This window comes from Nansenia antarctica (genome assembly GCF_963989245.1).
Source record: "Nansenia antarctica genome assembly, chromosome: 14".
Classification (NCBI taxonomy): Eukaryota; Metazoa; Chordata; class Actinopteri; order Argentiniformes; family Microstomatidae; genus Nansenia; species Nansenia antarctica.
Window position 1 is genome coordinate 12,748,463 of NC_137684.1, and position 18,412 is coordinate 12,766,874.

The 18,412-nt window shown below is 41.4% G+C and overlaps 1 protein-coding gene across 1 annotated transcript; it reads left to right on the forward strand.

Annotated features, from left to right (window-relative positions):
• Window positions 1–308: 308 nt before the first annotated feature.
• LOC308169856 (chitin synthase chs-1-like) lies at window positions 309–17,676 on the forward strand (the record flags this gene model as incomplete). The annotated part of the gene is made up of 13 exons (XM_080544590.1): window positions 309–803; window positions 4,611–5,653; window positions 5,855–5,947; window positions 6,137–6,295; window positions 6,432–6,603; window positions 6,787–6,888; window positions 7,069–7,210; window positions 8,480–8,680; window positions 10,290–10,574; window positions 15,955–16,134; window positions 16,570–16,974; window positions 17,272–17,336; window positions 17,545–17,676. The coding sequence occupies 13 exons, from the start codon at window positions 309–311 to the stop codon at window positions 17,674–17,676; spliced, it is 3,474 nt and encodes a 1,157-aa protein (XP_080400716.1).
• Window positions 17,677–18,412: the final 736 nt, after the last annotated feature.

Here is an 18,412-nt window from a genome sequence, read left to right on the forward strand (position 1 = left end):
AAGAGAAGGGTTCCCATAACAAACACTGAAATGTATCAAACGAAACAGGTGTTTGTTATGGGAACCCTTCTCTTTCCCGTGCTTATGAAATGTATCAAATGAAACAGGTGTTTGTTATGGGAACCCTTCTCTTTCCCGTGCTTATGAAATGTATCAAATGAAACAGGTGTTTGTTATGGGAACCCTTCTCTTTCCGGTGCTTATATGCCCATCCCCCCACGTGAACCACACCTTCCAGACTAAACTCTCACAGACCCCCTATATAAAGCTTTATTTGTGCTTTGCTCTGAATTCACTCTGTGAACACAATGAGTAAGCGGCTGTCTAAGCGATTATCTGTCAGAGAGGCTCTCGACCGAATTTTTGAACCAGATGAAGAGGAGATTGAAGTTGAACCAGAGATAGAGGAGGATGTCTCAGAATTGGAAGACAACACCGATCCTGACTTCGATCCAGAATGCTATGAGACAGACGGCGAGGAAGAGGCCCCTGAGGAAGAGGCCCCTGTGGAAGAGGCCCCTGAGGAAGAGGCACCTGAAGAACAGGCACCTGAGGTGACATTCCAGTCCAAGGGTGGCAACTTGCTCTGGTATTCATCCTCCCAGGATAGAGCAAGCAGAGCGAGAGTGGAAAACATCATAAGGATGACACCAGGACCAACGCGGTATGCTACATCTCGTCTGGATGACATCAAGTCCAGCTTCCAACTGTTTTTACCAGAGTCCATTGAGGAAATTGTACTGGACATGACAAACCTGGAAGGGAGGCGTGTGTTTGGGGACACATGGAGAGCACTGGACCAGGTAGACCTTCAAGCCTACATAGGTCTGTTGATTCTAGCAGGAGTATATATCGGTCAAACAATGAGGCTACAAAGAGTCTGTGGGATGCGGAGTGCGGGAGGCCTATATTCCGGTCCACTATGTCATTACAGCAGTTTCATGTCCTGTCGAGAGTTATCCGATTTGATAACAGAGATACAAGACCTGCCCGCTGGCGAAATGACAAACTGGCTGCCATCAGGAACGTTTGGGACAGGGGGGTGGAGCGCCTACCACTGATGTACAATCCAGGCCCTGAGGTGACAGTTGACGAGCCAAAGGTTAAGATACAGGTCTGACCAGCTTCCAGTTCCCCCCCCCCGTACGTTTCCTCATAGAGCTCATATAAAACCTGCGCTGATTCTGCAGTGCATGGACATACACAAGACAAGTGATGGATAACGAAGAGAGAGATCATACTTACAGGTAACTCAATAATTTTTTGCATTAAATCATTTAATTTTTTTTATTCTGTTAAATTAAAGTAATGTAACCTTGGGGATTCATTAAATGTACAATTATATTATTACAGGTATATGTTTAAGTACACAGAGCTAGAGGATAACACATGATTATATGTTTAAGTACACAGAGCTAGAGGATAACACATGATTATATGTTTAAGTTCACAGAACTAGAGGATAACACATGAAAGTATGATATGATATGAAAGCTTTATTTCGAACATGTGAAAAAATTAAAATAGCAAAGACAAAATCAAAAAGAAAATAGTTATAACAACAACAAAAAACAAAAAAACACTATTAACTTAACATGTCCGAAAAGGAGGAGGAAGAAGCATAAGCTTATTTAATCCTACCCCTTCTCCAATACTCAGAGATTCATAATTAATAATCTACAGTTAACTTCAATATTAATATAATATTTTTTAAATTAAATCAAATTTATTTACGTATTTACATATTTACCAACAATAGAAAACAAATAATGTAAATAAACAAATAATCTGTGAAAACACCTGTCAAAGCCCTTCTTCCTCCTCGTACCTGGTGAAAGCCATGTTTTTATACCGCTTTTTGAACTGGGTCATGCTTGGACACCGCTTTAGCTCCACACTCAATCCGTTCCACAGCTTCACTCCACATATAGAAATACAAAAACGTTTTAACGTTGTACGTACACAAAGATGTTTTTAATGTAACTCCCCCCTCAAATTATAACTCCCATCTCTATCAAAAACATTTTTTGAATATTCCCAGGGAGTAGGTTGTTATCTGCTTCATACATTATTTGTGCTGTTAGAAGGTGGACCAGATCCGTGAATTTTAATGTTTTTGATTTTAAGAATAATGAATTTGTGTGATCTCTATAACCGGAATTATGAATTAACCTTATGGCTCTTTTTTGCAATATTAATAGTGATTGTAGTCTACATTTATAAGTATTGCCCCAAACCTCCGCACAATCATTTAAATATGGTAAAAGCAGTGAACAGTAGAGAGTGTGGAGTGATTTATGGTCCAGAACATGTCTTGCCTTACTCAGTACTGAAGTATAATACAACATTTAGACACAGCTTTGTTCTATTGCTTTTGAAATGACCTTATCTGGATAAATGTCTGTGATTTAAAACGTGGGGTCACCATGAGGTGACAGCTGTGTCACCGGCTAGTATTTGGAACAACCAGGCGGCAAACAGAAGTAGGGGAAATCAGTCTTTAAACTTTTTCAGACCTACAAGTCAGAGTAAAAAGTCAAAGTCAAAGTCAAAGTCAAAGTCAGCTTTATTGTCAATCCAATATATGTACACAGACATACAGAGGGCTGAAATTGCGTTTCCCTCTCATCCACGGTGCATAGCAAACTAAAACAATAAATAACAATATGATACGACAAGATTCAAAAATAACTATATATACAAAAATACTAGATAAAAGATCTGTGCTGTACACATTACATTAAATAAGTATAATCTATCAGCAAAATAAGCTTGTTTCTTATGCTTTTTCCTCTTTTTTTTGCTGTAGGAAATCCTGGGAAACATTCAGAGAGGTCCCTATCATACAGAGCAAAGAGACACAACGGAAGAGTTCAAGGTTTCTGAGATGGCTATCCTGCACCAGTGTTGCCCTGCTTGTGTTTGTTTTTGCCATACTTAGTAAGGTAAGATTAAGATTTAGTACGGTAAGATTTCCTTACTGTTAGAATGTGTGGTAATACTTTGCTTTAGAGTCATATTATATTAACCTAATATTAGGCTTAATTAAACTTTTTTTTAAACAATATTTATTAATTAATTAATAATTCATTGATTACAGGGCTTGAATGACCACATTCTGTTACGAGTAACATTGAATCCTAGAGTAACTAATACTGTATATAATTTTTGGGTAATAATTCTATAATTCTGTAATTACTATTGGGCACTATTTGGCAACTATTGGGCAATTAGGAGACTGTGTCACTGAATTTGTTAATTTTTTAAAACAATATTTATTAATTTATTAATAATTCATTGATTACAGGACTTGAATGACCACATTCTGTTACGAGTAACATTGAATCCTAGAGTAACTAATACCGTATATAATTTTTGGGTAATAATTCTATAATTCTGTAATTACTATTGGGCACTATTTGGCAACTATTGGGCAATTAGGAGACTGTGTCACTGAATTTGTTAATTCAAAACAATATCTATTCAAATGTTTATGTAATAATGAACAACATACTTAACATACATACATATTGCACGCATCATTACTAGAACTCCTCCATTCACCATATCACTCCAATTCTCCAACAACTTCATTGGCTCCCCATCAAATTCCGTATTCACTTTAAGATTCTCCTTCTCACCTTTAAGGCTCTCCATAACCTAGCACCCTCATACCTCTCTGAACTCCTTCTTACTCACACTCCCTCCCGTAGTCTCAGATCCTCCTCTGCCAACCAACTTGTCATCCCTTCTGCCCGCCTGACTACTATGGGATCTAGAGCCTTCAGTCGTTCTGCTCCCCGCCTCTGGAACTCTCTGCCACCTAACATTCTGGAACTCTCTGCCACCTAACATACGCAATATTGACACTCTTACCACTTTCAAATCCGGTCTTAAAACACACCTTTTCACAATGGCTTACTTGGTTTGATCTCCTGTATTTTGTTTGTTGTTATATCTGATTTTGCTGTTTTTATCTCATTTTGCTTTGTTGATTTTAATGTTTTGATATGTGGTTTTAAACTGTCTTGTAAGTTGTCCTTGAGAGCCTTGAAAGGCGCCCATAAATAAAATGTATTATTATTATGATTATTATTATTATTATTATTATTATTATTATTATAACATGCAAAACATGTTGGCTACAGGTTTAATTTGTTTCTGTTATTCTGACATTTCAGTCATCCTTTTTGCTCCTGATAACACTATCAAGTAACGCAACTGAGACAGTCCCGGCTGGCCAGAAGCCATGCGCCCTACTGAGTATCAGCGGTGCAATCATTGGACCAAGTGTACTGCTCCTCATCAAAAGCCTGTGGAAAGGTGCCTTCAAAGGCTCCAAGAAACCAACAAGGAGGACGGTGCTGTGGGTAAATTCACAGGAATTCATCCCTATTTTTCTTGGAATCAAATACCTTGAGCTCTGCTTCCTGCTTCACTGAAGTGGAGGGATGGGCATGTTTCTCTTCATTGAAACAGAACAACTGAATCATAATGTGAATCATAATGTAGACGTGCTATACAAATAAAGCTGACTTGACTTGACTTGACTTGACTTGACTTGCGTAATGCCAACAGGGCATTGATTAGTTCTGGCTCTTGTTTTCCAGGTGCTATGTGTCGAGTTCCTGGTGGCATTGGGGACAGCAGTTCTCACTATCGTCGCCATGCCGTTCTTCGACATCGTGACCAACGTGATGCTGCTTAACAGTGTCAGCATCCTGTCCTCGGTGCTCCAAGTGAGCGCCCAGTGTTTCGCTAAGGAGAAGAAGAGATTCATAATACCCTCGTTCATCTCCTTCACCCTCACACCGGTGGGGTACGTGCTCTTCACCCTGAGTTATCTGTTAGAAAACAGCGACATGGCCGTCCCGGTCGGTCTGGCCATTACTGGGACCCTATTGGTCTCCTTGAACTGGTGGGAGAACTACAGCGCCCTCTTTGAGAACCGCTTCCTGAACAGCATCTCTGAGGACATAGGGAAGTCCAGGATCATGGTGTGCGCTCTCTCCAGCCTGGTCAGGATCTCCGTCACCGCGGCCGTGGTAGGAGCATACGTCCCTCTCTCAGGCCAGGACTGGTCTTCAGTGACATCAGTTCCGGGCAATGTGAGCATAATCATTGGGGTCTTAGTGGCCATCCAGATAGTGTCCTCGGCTCTGTGCCACTGGTTCGTGGTGGTGGCCTGTAAGATGCACGTACACCGGCAAAGCTTCGTTCTGCCATTGTACCTGGCCTCCGTCGGTGTTCTAGCGGCATTCCTGGTTCCTGTCGTTGTCTATGTCCACAACACCATTGGCCTCACGGATTCTCCCTATAGCATCTCAAACTTCTGTAACAAGTTCAACATCACTCTTGGAGTGGACCTCGGCCGCGATGTTGAATGGTATGACAAGCTGGTTCTAGACATCACTCGCACTATCTGTGTCCGGGACATGACAGAGCCAAAGGAGTTGGGCCTTATGGCGGGAGCTGCTGTCTGCTGGTGGTTGGGTTTGATGCTATCGACTGTGTACATCTGGTTTCTCAAGACCCAGCGCATTGAGAGGACACAAGACCTGTTTGTTCGGAGGCTTTATGAGGGGGCGTTCCTGGAACAGTCGATGTTGCTCAATACACGATTTCACCTACAGAAGAACATCAAACAGAAGAGGTAAGATTTATGTTTTGTGAGGAGTGTGAGGTGTTTGTCGAGTGGAGTGTTTTGTGTGTGTGTGTGTGTGTGTGTGTGTGTGAGAGAGAGAGAGAGAGAGAGAGAGAGAGAGAGAGAGAGAGAGAGAGAGGATGATGGGGGGATGAGGTTATCAAAATATTTTTTCTAAATCTATAATTCTGATATATCCCCCTCCACCAGGCAGCAAACAGACCCCGTTACAGTATACTTATGTGCAACAATGTGGCATGAGAGCTATGATGAAATGATGAAAATAGTCATCTCAATGTTCAGGTAATGTATAATATTATGAATTACTACATTAATAATAATAATAATAATAATAATAATATATATTATTATTGTTATTATTATACTCAATTCATAGTGATAAAATTGTCAAAGTACTGAGTACATCAAACGATGATAATAATAATGTTAAAATCATATGAATAGTTTAACAAATATATTTTTCTTTCCCAGCCTGGACAAATACAGGCCAAGGAATCACCCAATCAAAGATGTCAGCTTTGAGGCCCATATTTACTTTGATGACGCCTTTAAAGACGTTAAAGGGAGTAAAGAACGGCATGTCAACGAATATGCAGTGACCCTGTCAGAAGTCATCCATGAGGTTTACTCGTAAGCAATATTTGACAGTAAATACCTATATATTAGAATAGAGTTACAATATTCTCTAAATACACGAAAGCAAGATATGGCCAGAATACCATCAGCACTACATCCACTTAAAATGTTCTTTTTCTTTGATCACCAGTATTTTCTTTGAGGAGCCGGGCCTCTTCAACGTCAGGTCTGCCCTCCCAAGCCAGAGGATCATACGCACCCCGTACGGAGGCCGTCTGCAGTACAACCTCCCCTTCGGGAACATCATGATGGTCCACTTCAAGGACAAGCTGCTGATCCGCCACAAGAAGAGATGGTCTCAGGTGAGAACATATTCTACACCTTTACTTTAGTCACATTTCATATTTCATTTATTGTCCTATTGTAAGTTATTCCTAAGATCAAGACTATGAATCAATCTAATGTGATGTAGTAGAGTCCCAAAGTATCATGTTAGTAATAATAATAATAATAATAATAGTAATAATTTTCGGTGTTTTTTGCAGATTATGTACTTGTACTATATCCTCGGCTGGCGACTCAATAGGAAGTATTTCAAGAAGTTTGAGGAAGGTGAAGATAAGAGAGACCTGAGTGCAAAGCTGAAGGTAAAGACAAATAAAAGCATACACACATGCATGCACGTACAAAACACACACACACACACACACACACACACGCACACAACCATCTCTTTTTAAATGTATCAGATTCACTTGTCTTTCATTCTAGTCTCGTTATCTAGTTGTGCATCATTATCGAATGGATGAATTTCTGTATTCTTCTAGAAAGAGAAGGACAACACCTATCTCCTAGCGCTGGATGGGGACACAGACTTTCTGCCCTCTGCTGTTATGCTCCTGATAGATCGACTGAAACTCTACCCACAAGTAGGGGCCGCATGCGGCAGGATTCACCCTACAGGCACAGGTAGGTGTATATATGTTATGGTACATGTGGGAGGGTTAGGGTTAGGTGCTAGGGTGCTACAGTTAGGGTTAGGGTTAGGGGTAGGGTTAGGGTTAGGGTTAGGATTAGGGTTGGGGTTAGACATGCCAGCATGTACCATCGACGTAGCACCTAATCCTAACCCTAGTTTTCCCACATGTACCGTATTCCCACATGTACCGTAACATATATTTCTACAACAGCATGTTTGGATACTGGATTCTGATTGGCTAGCAACAGTGGTAAATATCTCAACAACCCACAGTTCAGACCGCATTTCCAGTATCAATGCGCCTCCCAATCAATCTGATTAAGAACACCTGTGCTGACCTACAATGCAATGGTTGATCTTGTTTATGGGACTATTATTCTGTGGAGGGAGGATATATGTATTCTGAAACGATTAATGATTGTAAATACATGAATTTAATGTTACAACTATGTATTTATTTTTTATATTATGTGGTGGCTGTTGTAGAAAAGCAATTGACCATTGGAGGGCGGGGGTTGTGGACTCATTTACCACTGTACAGGGTTTTCCTACTCGGCTTCGCCTCGTGCCACAACCTTGTACCAGTGGTAAATGAGTCCACAACCCCCTTTCTCTCATGGTCAATTGATTCCATATATATATATATATATATATATATATATATATATATCTACTGTATATAGAACTTGTATGCTGTGATTCTTGTTGGTTTGAAAGGGGATTCATATATAAAAATGACTCATGAATGAAAGAATCACACCTTAAAAAGTAATATTCATCTGTTGAATCTCATGCCTCTGCATCTTACGCTTCTCCTTTACCAGACAGTCACAACTGAACACCTCACCTGATTCTCCAAGCTAACACTGTTATAATAATACTGGCCTCTAAGAAACTAAATGTACTCAGGTCCTATGGTGTGGTATCAGAAGTGTCACTATGCTGTGCTATCCCCCTAGGTCCTATGGTTTGGTATCAGAAGTGTCAGTATGCTGTGCTATCCCCCTAGGTCCTATGGTGTGGTATCAGAAGTGTCAGTAGGCTGTGCTATCCCCCTAGGTCCTATGGTTTGGTATCAGAAGTGTCAGTATGCTGTGCTATCCCCCTAGGTCCTATGGTGTGGTATCAGAAGTGTCACTATGCTGTGCTATCCCCCTAGGCCCTATGGTTTGGTATCAGAAGTGTCAGTAGGCTGTGCTATCCCCCTAGGCCCTATGGTTTGGTATCAGAAGTTTGAGTATGCTGTGCTATCCCCCTAGGCCCTATGGTGTGGTATCAGAAGTTTGAGTATGCTGTGGGCCACTGGTTGCAGAAGACGGCGGAGCATGTGTTTGGCTGTGTGCTCTGTAGCCCCGGCTGCTTCAGTCTCTTCAGGGGTGCAGCTCTCATGGACGACAACGTCATGAAGAAATACACCACCAAGGCCACTGAGGCTGGCCATTACATCCAGTATGATCAAGGTAGAATTTATTCCTCAACATTATCATGAGTAACCTGTGAACTTAATAACCTGTGAACTAATATTGCTATAATATAATATAATAATATAATCATTTGATTTGATTTGATTTATTAGAATGCAAAGCGTCAGATACTCTTCAGATTCTCTTCCTGGGGTCCACACAAAACATATACATGAAATCATCACAAAACATATAACAGGGTTAGGGTTAACAACGTAACAACAAAAAACAACAAAACTAAAAAGTCAGCAATCTTCACAGCATTCGCACAGTTTGCATTCGTTAGCATTTAGTGAGCATCACAAAAACACAAAGAAGAACCATCCACACACAAAATAATAAATAATAGAAATATAATTAAAATACTCTGCTAGGATCTAATGCATATGATGTGTTCCCTCACTTGTTTTTTTACTGAATTTATTCTGGGTTTTACAGATATGACGGGGTAGGGAGTTCCGTTCAACCATAGCTCTAGACAGCATGGCACGTTGTTTTGAATTTGTTTTACTTTTTGGAATTGAGTAGTTATCTCTGGTGGGGTGTGTGCGTGCATCAGAGCTGAGTGTAAGCTGCCTATACAGACAGACAGACAGGGGTTTTCAGAACAATCATATTTTTCACAAACAAAAGAAGTGAAGAAGTCTCATCAACTTTTAGCTAGAAGAGTCGGTCATGTATGTCGTTAATATATGCTCTCATTGTGCACTGCAGGGCAAGCCGATGCTAATAATAATAATAATGAAAAACAAATTAAGTTAGTTTTTTCTGAGTGGGGCAGTCCCACTCATATTTTTGTTTTTATTGCGATAGAGACAGGAAGGATGGGTGAGAGAGAGAAGGGATAACATATCCACGACCGTAATCGAACCGGGAACCCTGCGGTTACATGGTCGACGCTTAGTGGAGCCACCCCTCCTAAATTTCGTTGTTTGGTACCTGTACTATAGCAATGACAATAAATACCATTCATTCATTCATTCATTCATTCATTCATAGTGTGTTACGCCACCAAGCTCCATAATAATAACCATAATAATAATAATAATAATAATAATAATAATAATAATACATATTCATCTTTAATTCACTTTGTATTTGTACAATATAAAAGTGCATTCAAATAATAACGACCATAGGCAAAAACAAAGACAAATATACAACATTAATAATAATAATAAAAATAATTTCCCTTCACATCTTTAAGAGTGATGATACATTAATTCCAATGATTGTATATCCAGTTATATCATATTCATCATAATAATGGTAGGCACGTACTGTAGCCTACAGTCAGATCTCCAGATCACACATTACGTGAGCTTAGAAGGATAAGGTTCTATCTCCGTTTAGGGCAGTTCAGAGATATTGAGCGGCAAAGTTTTTACATTCCATTATGTTTTGTGAGATGGAACCTTTGTATTTTATTAATTACTAACTCAAAAAATATCAACATTTATAAATAAATAAATTTAAAAAATAAAAAAACACAGGCATTAATAAACACCTAATAGATCAGATTATGTAAAAAAAACTAAATTTTGACAAAAATGGAGATAGAACCTTATAATTCTAACGTCACGATTTCCCCTCTGTTGTGTCCCAGGGGAGGACCGCTGGCTGTGCACTCTGCTGCTGCAGCAGGGCTGGAGGGTGGAGTACAACGCTGCGTCTGACGCCTACACCAACGCCCCCAAGGACTTTAAGGAGTTCTACAACCAGCGGCGTCGCTGGGGTCCCTCCACCATGGCCAACACCATCGACCTGCTGGGCACAGGGACCCTCACCTCCCAGAGGAACACCTCCATCTCCAAACCCTTCATCCTCTACCAGATCCTCAGCATGGCTGCCTCCATCCTGGGCCCGGCTACTGTCGTCTTGATGACTGCCGGTAACTAACCACCACAACAACAGCATTCTCTTTAATGTGCCAAATGTCAGATCTGAATTTGGTAAAAACCGCATTCTGTTACAATGCTCCATCAATATGGAGGGTGTATCATGCCTTATTTAAATACAATACAAACATCGGAATGCAATACACACATCGGAATGGAATACACGTGTAACACCAAATACAATGCAAAAATACGGAATGTTTGTGCCAAAATAAAAGCAATGTGTATTACATTTGAGCGCAGCGTATTCCATTCTAGCATGTGTATTGTATTTGGTCACGAGTGTATTCCATTCTGCATGTGTATTACATTTGAGCGCAGCGTATTCCATTCGGTCATGAGTGTATTCCATTCTAGTGTCGGTGTACTCATTTGCATTGCTTTTCGATATCCCATGTAAATCCGATGTAATTTGCATTGTATTCCATTCCGATGTAGGTATTATGGCACTCGCAAATACAATGCAAATTAGTATCCGCCCATATGCAAATTAGTATCCGCCCATAGGTTCTGCCCTTTCCGGCCATAGGATTCGCGATGCCAACGATGACGACAGTTTCTGTAATAGCTTATTAATAAAGATTCGAAAAATTATGCTGACCATCGTATTATCTTAGTTTAATGTCATTTCAATGAATCATATAACTTTTATTTACGTAGAAATACATCGCTCCGTTATATATCTAACGTTACATGTTTTAAGGCTGATCTGTGCATGATAGTGCTGCATTATGTTGATCTATTTATATCGATCTATAAACGCGGAGATTGGAGCCCCAGACAGCGCTGCACTCGTATCTATCAGCCTGTCTGTATAATGATGTCGTTGAATGCCGATGCTGTGGTACTGTGCTGAATGAACCATTCGCTGACTGTCTTAATAAATCAAGTACAGAGATTCCAACCCGTGTTGAACATTCTATTTCCTTGTCAAATCGTGTATGCTGTCATTGCTGTGCACCATGAGATGACAACGCATTTAAGATCACAATCCTCAATAGATTGATTCCATCGTTTTACCGACAAGAAGATTCTACAATCTATCAGCCTTTCCGTAGAAATACATCGCTCCCTGTATAACGATATATATCTAACGTTACATGTTTTAATAGTAAGGGCATTTTACCAGATATTTGACCAATCTGCGAAGTAAATCGTTACCAAGAAATTTCTTCACCAATGTGTTTCTAAAGGTGTGTAATAACATGTCCTAAAAGGTTGAAATTCAACTCCTGTGGGAAACCTCATAAAAAACTGCTCAAAGTTGGGGTACCGATAACCGATTTTCGAAAATTCGAAAATGCTTAAATTGGACTTTAGTAACTTTTGAGGGGTCAAACTAGGCATTTTTCATGATTCTGAGTTGATTGCAAGCATTTATTTGTCACCAAGAGCACTTCCTGGTGCAACCCCCAAACCCCCCCCACCCCCATTGGTGGTTGGCATTCAAAGTGAGGAAGTTTGGAGGTAACAGGTAACATTAGACAACATTAGACAGCACCAGCAGAGAGGCACTATGATGGGCATGGACTCTTAGTCATAGGCCTCACTACATGTGGAACAATAGAACCAGGCTGCTTGAGCTACTCACACAGCCCAGCAGAGAGGCACTATCAACAACAACTCTTGACCCAGGCACTGGTCATCTCCCGCCTGGATTACTGCAATGTACTCCTGGGCTCCCCGCTTCAGCCATTAGACCTCTGCAGCTCATCCAGAATGCTGCTGCCCGGCTGGTATTCAACCTCCCCAAATACTCGCATGTCACCCCTCTCCTTCGCACCCTGCACTGGCTCCCGATAGCAGCTCGCATCAGATTCAAGACCCTGGTGCTTGCATACCAGGCAGCTAAAGGGACAGCCCCTGCCTACCTGAAGGAAATGGTAACCCCCCAAACCCCTGCCCGCTCACTCCGTTCCTCCACCTCGGCTGGCCGACTGGCCCCACCTCCTCTACACAGCAGTCGGGCTGCCCGATCACGTCTCTTCACAACACTGGCTCCCCGCTGGTGGAATGAGCTCCCCACGGCCGTCAGAACGGCAGAGTCACTACCCATCTTCCGTCGTAGACTGAAGACCCATCTCTTCAGGTTACATCTTAACTGCTCCTCCTGAGACATCTTCTGACCCTCACCACTACGTCTCCTAAAGACACCCGCTTTTCCCTCTACTGTGTCCCTAAGAACTTCTACTGCCCCCCTTGTACTGTTTCTCAGTTTCTCCAGTAAAAAAAAAAAAAAACGTTTTAGTAGAAGGCGATAATAGGGAGAAGGTTTTTCCTTCTATCAGTGGCCCCGGGCCCGAGCTAGAGTACTCTTCCTGCAACGAATAGTGGACTGCTGATTCACATGCTTAGTATTCAAATGTATTGATTGTAAGTCGCTTTGGAATAAGGCGTCTGCTAAATGCCAAAAATGTAAATGTAAATCTATCATGGAGGTCATAGCTCCAGAAGAGGGGTGACTGGTAGACAGCTAGGCCCAGTGAGGGTTCTCCTAATCGGACTGACAGAGTAGCAGTTAGGCCCTGGAGGTCAGAGCTCCAGATGAGGGGTGAATGGTAGACAGCTAGGCCCAGTGAGAGCACTCCTAATCGGACTGACAGAGTAGCAGTTAGGCCCTGGAGCTCATGTGACCTCCAGCATAGGGCCACAGGCCTAGTCACAGCACCCATGGAAGGTGTGTTGTCTCTGGGCTGTGTGTCTAGCTGAACACCTCTGGTAGTCCTTGGTACATCTCATGTTGGTACATCTCTTCCACAATGGGAGGTGAGAGTGAAGCTATTCAGCTTCACTTTCATCTCCCTTTTTTTAGGCCTCCATAACAGGTAAGTTACTGCCCAGCAGAGTGTCTCTCTGCTGGGCTGAGTGAGTAGCTGAAGCAGCCTGGTTCTATTGTTCCACATGTAGTGAGGCCTATGACTCTGTTTCCATGCCCATGATAGTGTCTCTCTGCTGGGCTGTGTGAGTAAATGAAGCAGCCTGGTTCTATTGTTCCACATGTAGTGAGGCCTATGACTCTGTTTCCATGCCCATGATAGTACCTCTCTGCTGGGCTGTGTGAGTAGCTCAAGCAGCCTGGTTCTATTGTTCCACATGTAGTGAGGCCTATGACTAAGTGTCCATGCCCATGATAGTGCCTCTCTGCTGGGCTGTGTGAGTAGCTCAAGCAGCCTGGTTCTATTGTTCCACATGTAGTGAGGCCTATGACTAAGAGTCCATGCCCATCATAGTGCCTCTCTGCTGGTGCTGTCTAATGTTGTCTAATGTTACCTGTTACCTCCAAACTTCCTCACTTTGAATGCCAACCACCAATGGGGGTGGGGGGGGTTTGGGGGTTGCACCAGGAAGTGCTCTTGGTGACAAATAAATGCCTGCAATCAACTCAGAATCATGAAAAATGCCTAGTTTGACCCCTCAAAAGTTACTCAACTCCAATTTAAGCATTTTCGAATTTTCGAAAATCGGTTATCGGTACCCCAACTTTGAGCAGTTTTTTATAAGGTTTCCCACAGGAGTTGAATTTCAACCTTTTAGGACATGTTATTACACACCTTTAGAAACACATTGGTGAAGAAATTTCTTGGTAACGATTTACTTCGCAGATTGGTCAAATATCTGGTAAAATGCCCTTAATATTAAAACATGTAACGTTAGATATATATCGTTATACAGGGAGCGATGTATTTCTACGGAAAGGCTGATAGATTGTAGAATCTTCTTGTCGGTAAAACGATGGAATCAATCTATTGAGGATTGTGATCTTAAATGCGTTGTCATCTCATGGTGCACAGCAATGACAGCATACACGATTTGACAAGGAAATAGAATGTTCAACACGGGTTGGAATCTCTGTACTTGATTTATTAAGACAGTCAGCGAATGGTTCATTCAGCACAGTACCACAGCATCGGCATTCAACGACATCATTATACAGACAGGCTGATAGATACGAGTGCAGCGCTGTCTGGGGCTCCAATCTCCGCGTTTATAGATCGATATAAATAGATCAACATAATGCAGCACTATCATGCACAGATCAGCCTTAAAACATGTAACGTTAGATATATAACGGAGCGATGTATTTCTACGGAAAAGGCTGACTGACGCGGGCATTTGAATGGAATTCCGGGGTAGAAATAGCGGCTGGGTGAACTCCCGGTTCATCGAGTTTACGGTTAAAACTAGCATAACTTCTCGGGGTGTCAGCGCGGTGGTTAAGGGCTCAAAATGACCGTAGACAGATGGTGAAGTTAGCAAAGTGTGTACCACCTCCACAGCCGGTGTTATTCGCGGACAAAGACGGTGCATAATAGCGATTTTTGTGTTGTGCTTGTTGTAAATAAAAGTTATATGATTCATTGAAATGACATTAAACTAAGATAATACGATGGTCAGCATAATTTTTCGAATCTTTATTAATAAGCTATTACAGAAACTGTCGTCATCGTTGGCATCGCGAATCCTATGGCCGGAAAGGGCAGAACCTATGGGCGGATACTAATTTGCATTGTATTCCATTCTGATGTAGGTGCCATAATACCTACATCGGAATGGAATACAATGCAAATTACATCGGATTTACATAGGATATCGAAAAGCAATGCAAATGAGTACACCGACACTAGAATGGAATACACTCATGACCGAATGGAATACGCTGCGCTCAAATGTAATACAAATGCAGAATGGAATACACTCGTGACCAAATACAATACACATGCTAGAATGGAATACGCTGCGCTCAAATGTAATACACATTGCTTTTATTTTGGCACAAACATTCCGTATTTTTGCATTGTATTTGGTGTTACACGTGTATTCCATTCCGATGTGTGTATTGCATTCCGATGTTTGTATTGTATTTAAATACGGCATGATACACCCTCCATACATCAACGTGGAATGTACTTCAGAAAAAGTAAAAACTTAACATGTTCATTCCACTCTCTGACTTTAAACTGTGTGTTACAGAGACTTTGCATCACACATGCAAATGTGCTTAGGTTATCTATGTGCTTAGGTTATCTTTTATAGGCTGCGTCTGCTCACTGTTTCTGTTGTTATTTCATGTTGTATATTCTATATGTTTTTATACTGTATGTGGTGTCTTTTTAATTAAGTGCTGCTTTTCTTGGCCAGGACTCATTTGAAAAAGAGGCTACTGTCTCAATATGACTACCCTGGTTAAATAAAGGATTAATAAAAAAAAGAATAATACCAACAAAAAAAAAGCTCTAACTGTTGGAATCTTAGAGCGTTTATCAGCTCCAGATGCTGAGGGGAAGGCAGTGAAAACATTATGTCCAAACTACGCAGGAAAACGTTTATGATGATGATTATTATTTAGAATCATGGTTATCTTCTCTCTTTCAGGAAGTCTCATCTTCATCTTCACTGTTGACGCCAACCTTGCCTTGATCCTAGCGACAGTGCCCCCTGCGGTATATCTGGGATTGTGCTTCAAGGTGAAATCGGACACACAGATCACCATAGCAGCCCTCATGAGTGTGATCTATGCATTTCTTATGACGGGAGTCATTTTGTCCATCATAGGTAAATGATACACTACACTAGGTCCTTAATCTCAGTCAACACAGAAGATTAGACCAATTGTTTTGTTCAAGAAATTCTATTTTTAACATTTTTTAAACCGATAAGACACACATAACCAAGATCCCAGGATCAAATACCAGACGTTCACAACTTCTCATTATCAGCAAAACTAGAGTTGGTAGACTAGGGAGGGGATTAGGCACCCCGGGGTCACCAATGGGCCTTGTCCATAGTCAGAATTATTCACTGCGCCACTGCGCCACCTTACAGGAAGGAAATGGGCCTTCCTTGAGTGCTAGCTTTGCCAAACTGTAGAGAGACTTACATTTCTCAGTATAAAATGATATAAAACTACATCAATAGTCTACGAAAACAATGTGTCAATGTGTCACGGAACTCCCTCGATCATAATGTTAACCTGTTCTGTCCCTGCAGGTAGCATAATAGAGGTGCAGACCATCTATACTCCCAGCGGCCTGTTTGTCATCGGCCTGGTGTTGATGTACACCGTCACCGCAGCTCTGCACCCGAAGGAGTTCAGCCTGATCATCTACGGCCTGCTCTACTTCATCTGCATCCCCAGCGCCTACCTCCTGCTGGCCATCTACTCCATGGTCAACATGAACAACGTGTCCTGGGGCACCCGCGAGACGGGCGGGCAGCCCGCCCCTCCGCCCCCAGCCAAGGCCTCAGTCACACAGCACGTCCAGCGGGCTAGAAAGTTTTGCAAGTGTCCCTGCTGGAATCGTGGGACGGAGATGAGTTATGAGAAAGTGCCGTTAACCGAGGAACCCGAGGCCGACGTTGTTCTGAACCTCCAGGAGAATAGCAGGTACGTTAGTGACATCTTGAGGTATTAGATGACCTCATCACTTGCATGTGTAGTTTGTGTCATCCTAAATATTGTATTTGGGTTTGTATTTTTGTTCTAGGGGTGAGGAAGTCCATTCTTGTCAATGTGTTGAACAAAGTGAGTATTGGATATACTACTTTCTTATCCACTGACTGTGTGATTGCTAAATAAAACATCAGAATTTACAGTATACTATTTGTCTAACAAGTAAGGAACACAGACACATCCTAACTCATAAGCTTTAATTGACAATGTGTTGACACCCCTCATCTGTATGTCTACAGGCTGGGTGGCACAACTGCAGAACACATCCTATGGCTTCTCTCTCAACGAGGACGTCCTTGTGAAGGTAAACTGTTCTTATCTGATCACTAATATGATATTCTGATTTGTTATACTGTGCATGGTAGTGATCAATAACATTTTTATATTTGCACTTTGAAATATGTTAAAGATTATACATTGTTATACATTGTCAAAAAAACATTTGACCATTCTAGTACATCAGAGTAGGTCTATTTGATCAGTTTGATAACTGTGTGTCTGATGTTCCACAGGAAGAAGAGGCGTTTTGGACCGAGCTCCTAAAACTATATCTGGAGCCTCTGGCTGAAGACAAAGGGAAACAGAGACAAATTGAAATTGACCTAAAAGATCTCAGAAATCAGGTGTGCATAATCAGGTTGTAAGGCCCTCAGATGTCTTCTCTACACTTTAGAAAGCACAGGTGGCACATGTGACCATTCCCTTCACTGTATCCTGCAAGTTGTGGGATACTATTGAGATAGATGATTCACCTAGGGTTGAGTGGTTAGGGTGAGAGTCAAGGTATGGGTCAGTCAGGGTTAGGTTGGGGACGGATAGCAGCAAGGTCCAAATAGGTTAAGGTTAGGATGCATACAAAGCATTTGGGTAAGGTTTAAATGAGTGCTGTAGCTAGGGTTAGCGGTAAAACTAGGGTTGGAGTTAGGGTAAGGGACTTAACATCTGAACGTATCATTAATGAAATTACACCTTCCCCTCTTCTTATACAGATGACATTTCTGTTTTTCATCTGCAATGCCCTCTGGCTGGTAGCAACCTTCTGCCTTCAACTCATTGGATCGACAATCTCTATCAGAATCCCAAAGCTCAATATCAATGGCTCAGTAGAGACTGGAGAATACATCCAGGTGGACCCAATAGGACTCATGCTTCTTTTGGGCTTTGCATCTTTACTGGTGTTGCAGTTTTTTGCTATGTTGTACCACAGGTGATTATCTTCAACATCCTTTTCTAAAACAAAGGAATATGCAGTTTTATATCAACCCCTAGATTAAGATATATCCATATTATGTCATTTGTAAGAAATATGTCATTTGCTTTTACTAAGTATTTCCTATGATTAACTATTATGTTGCCTTTTTTTTTTTTTTTTTTACAATT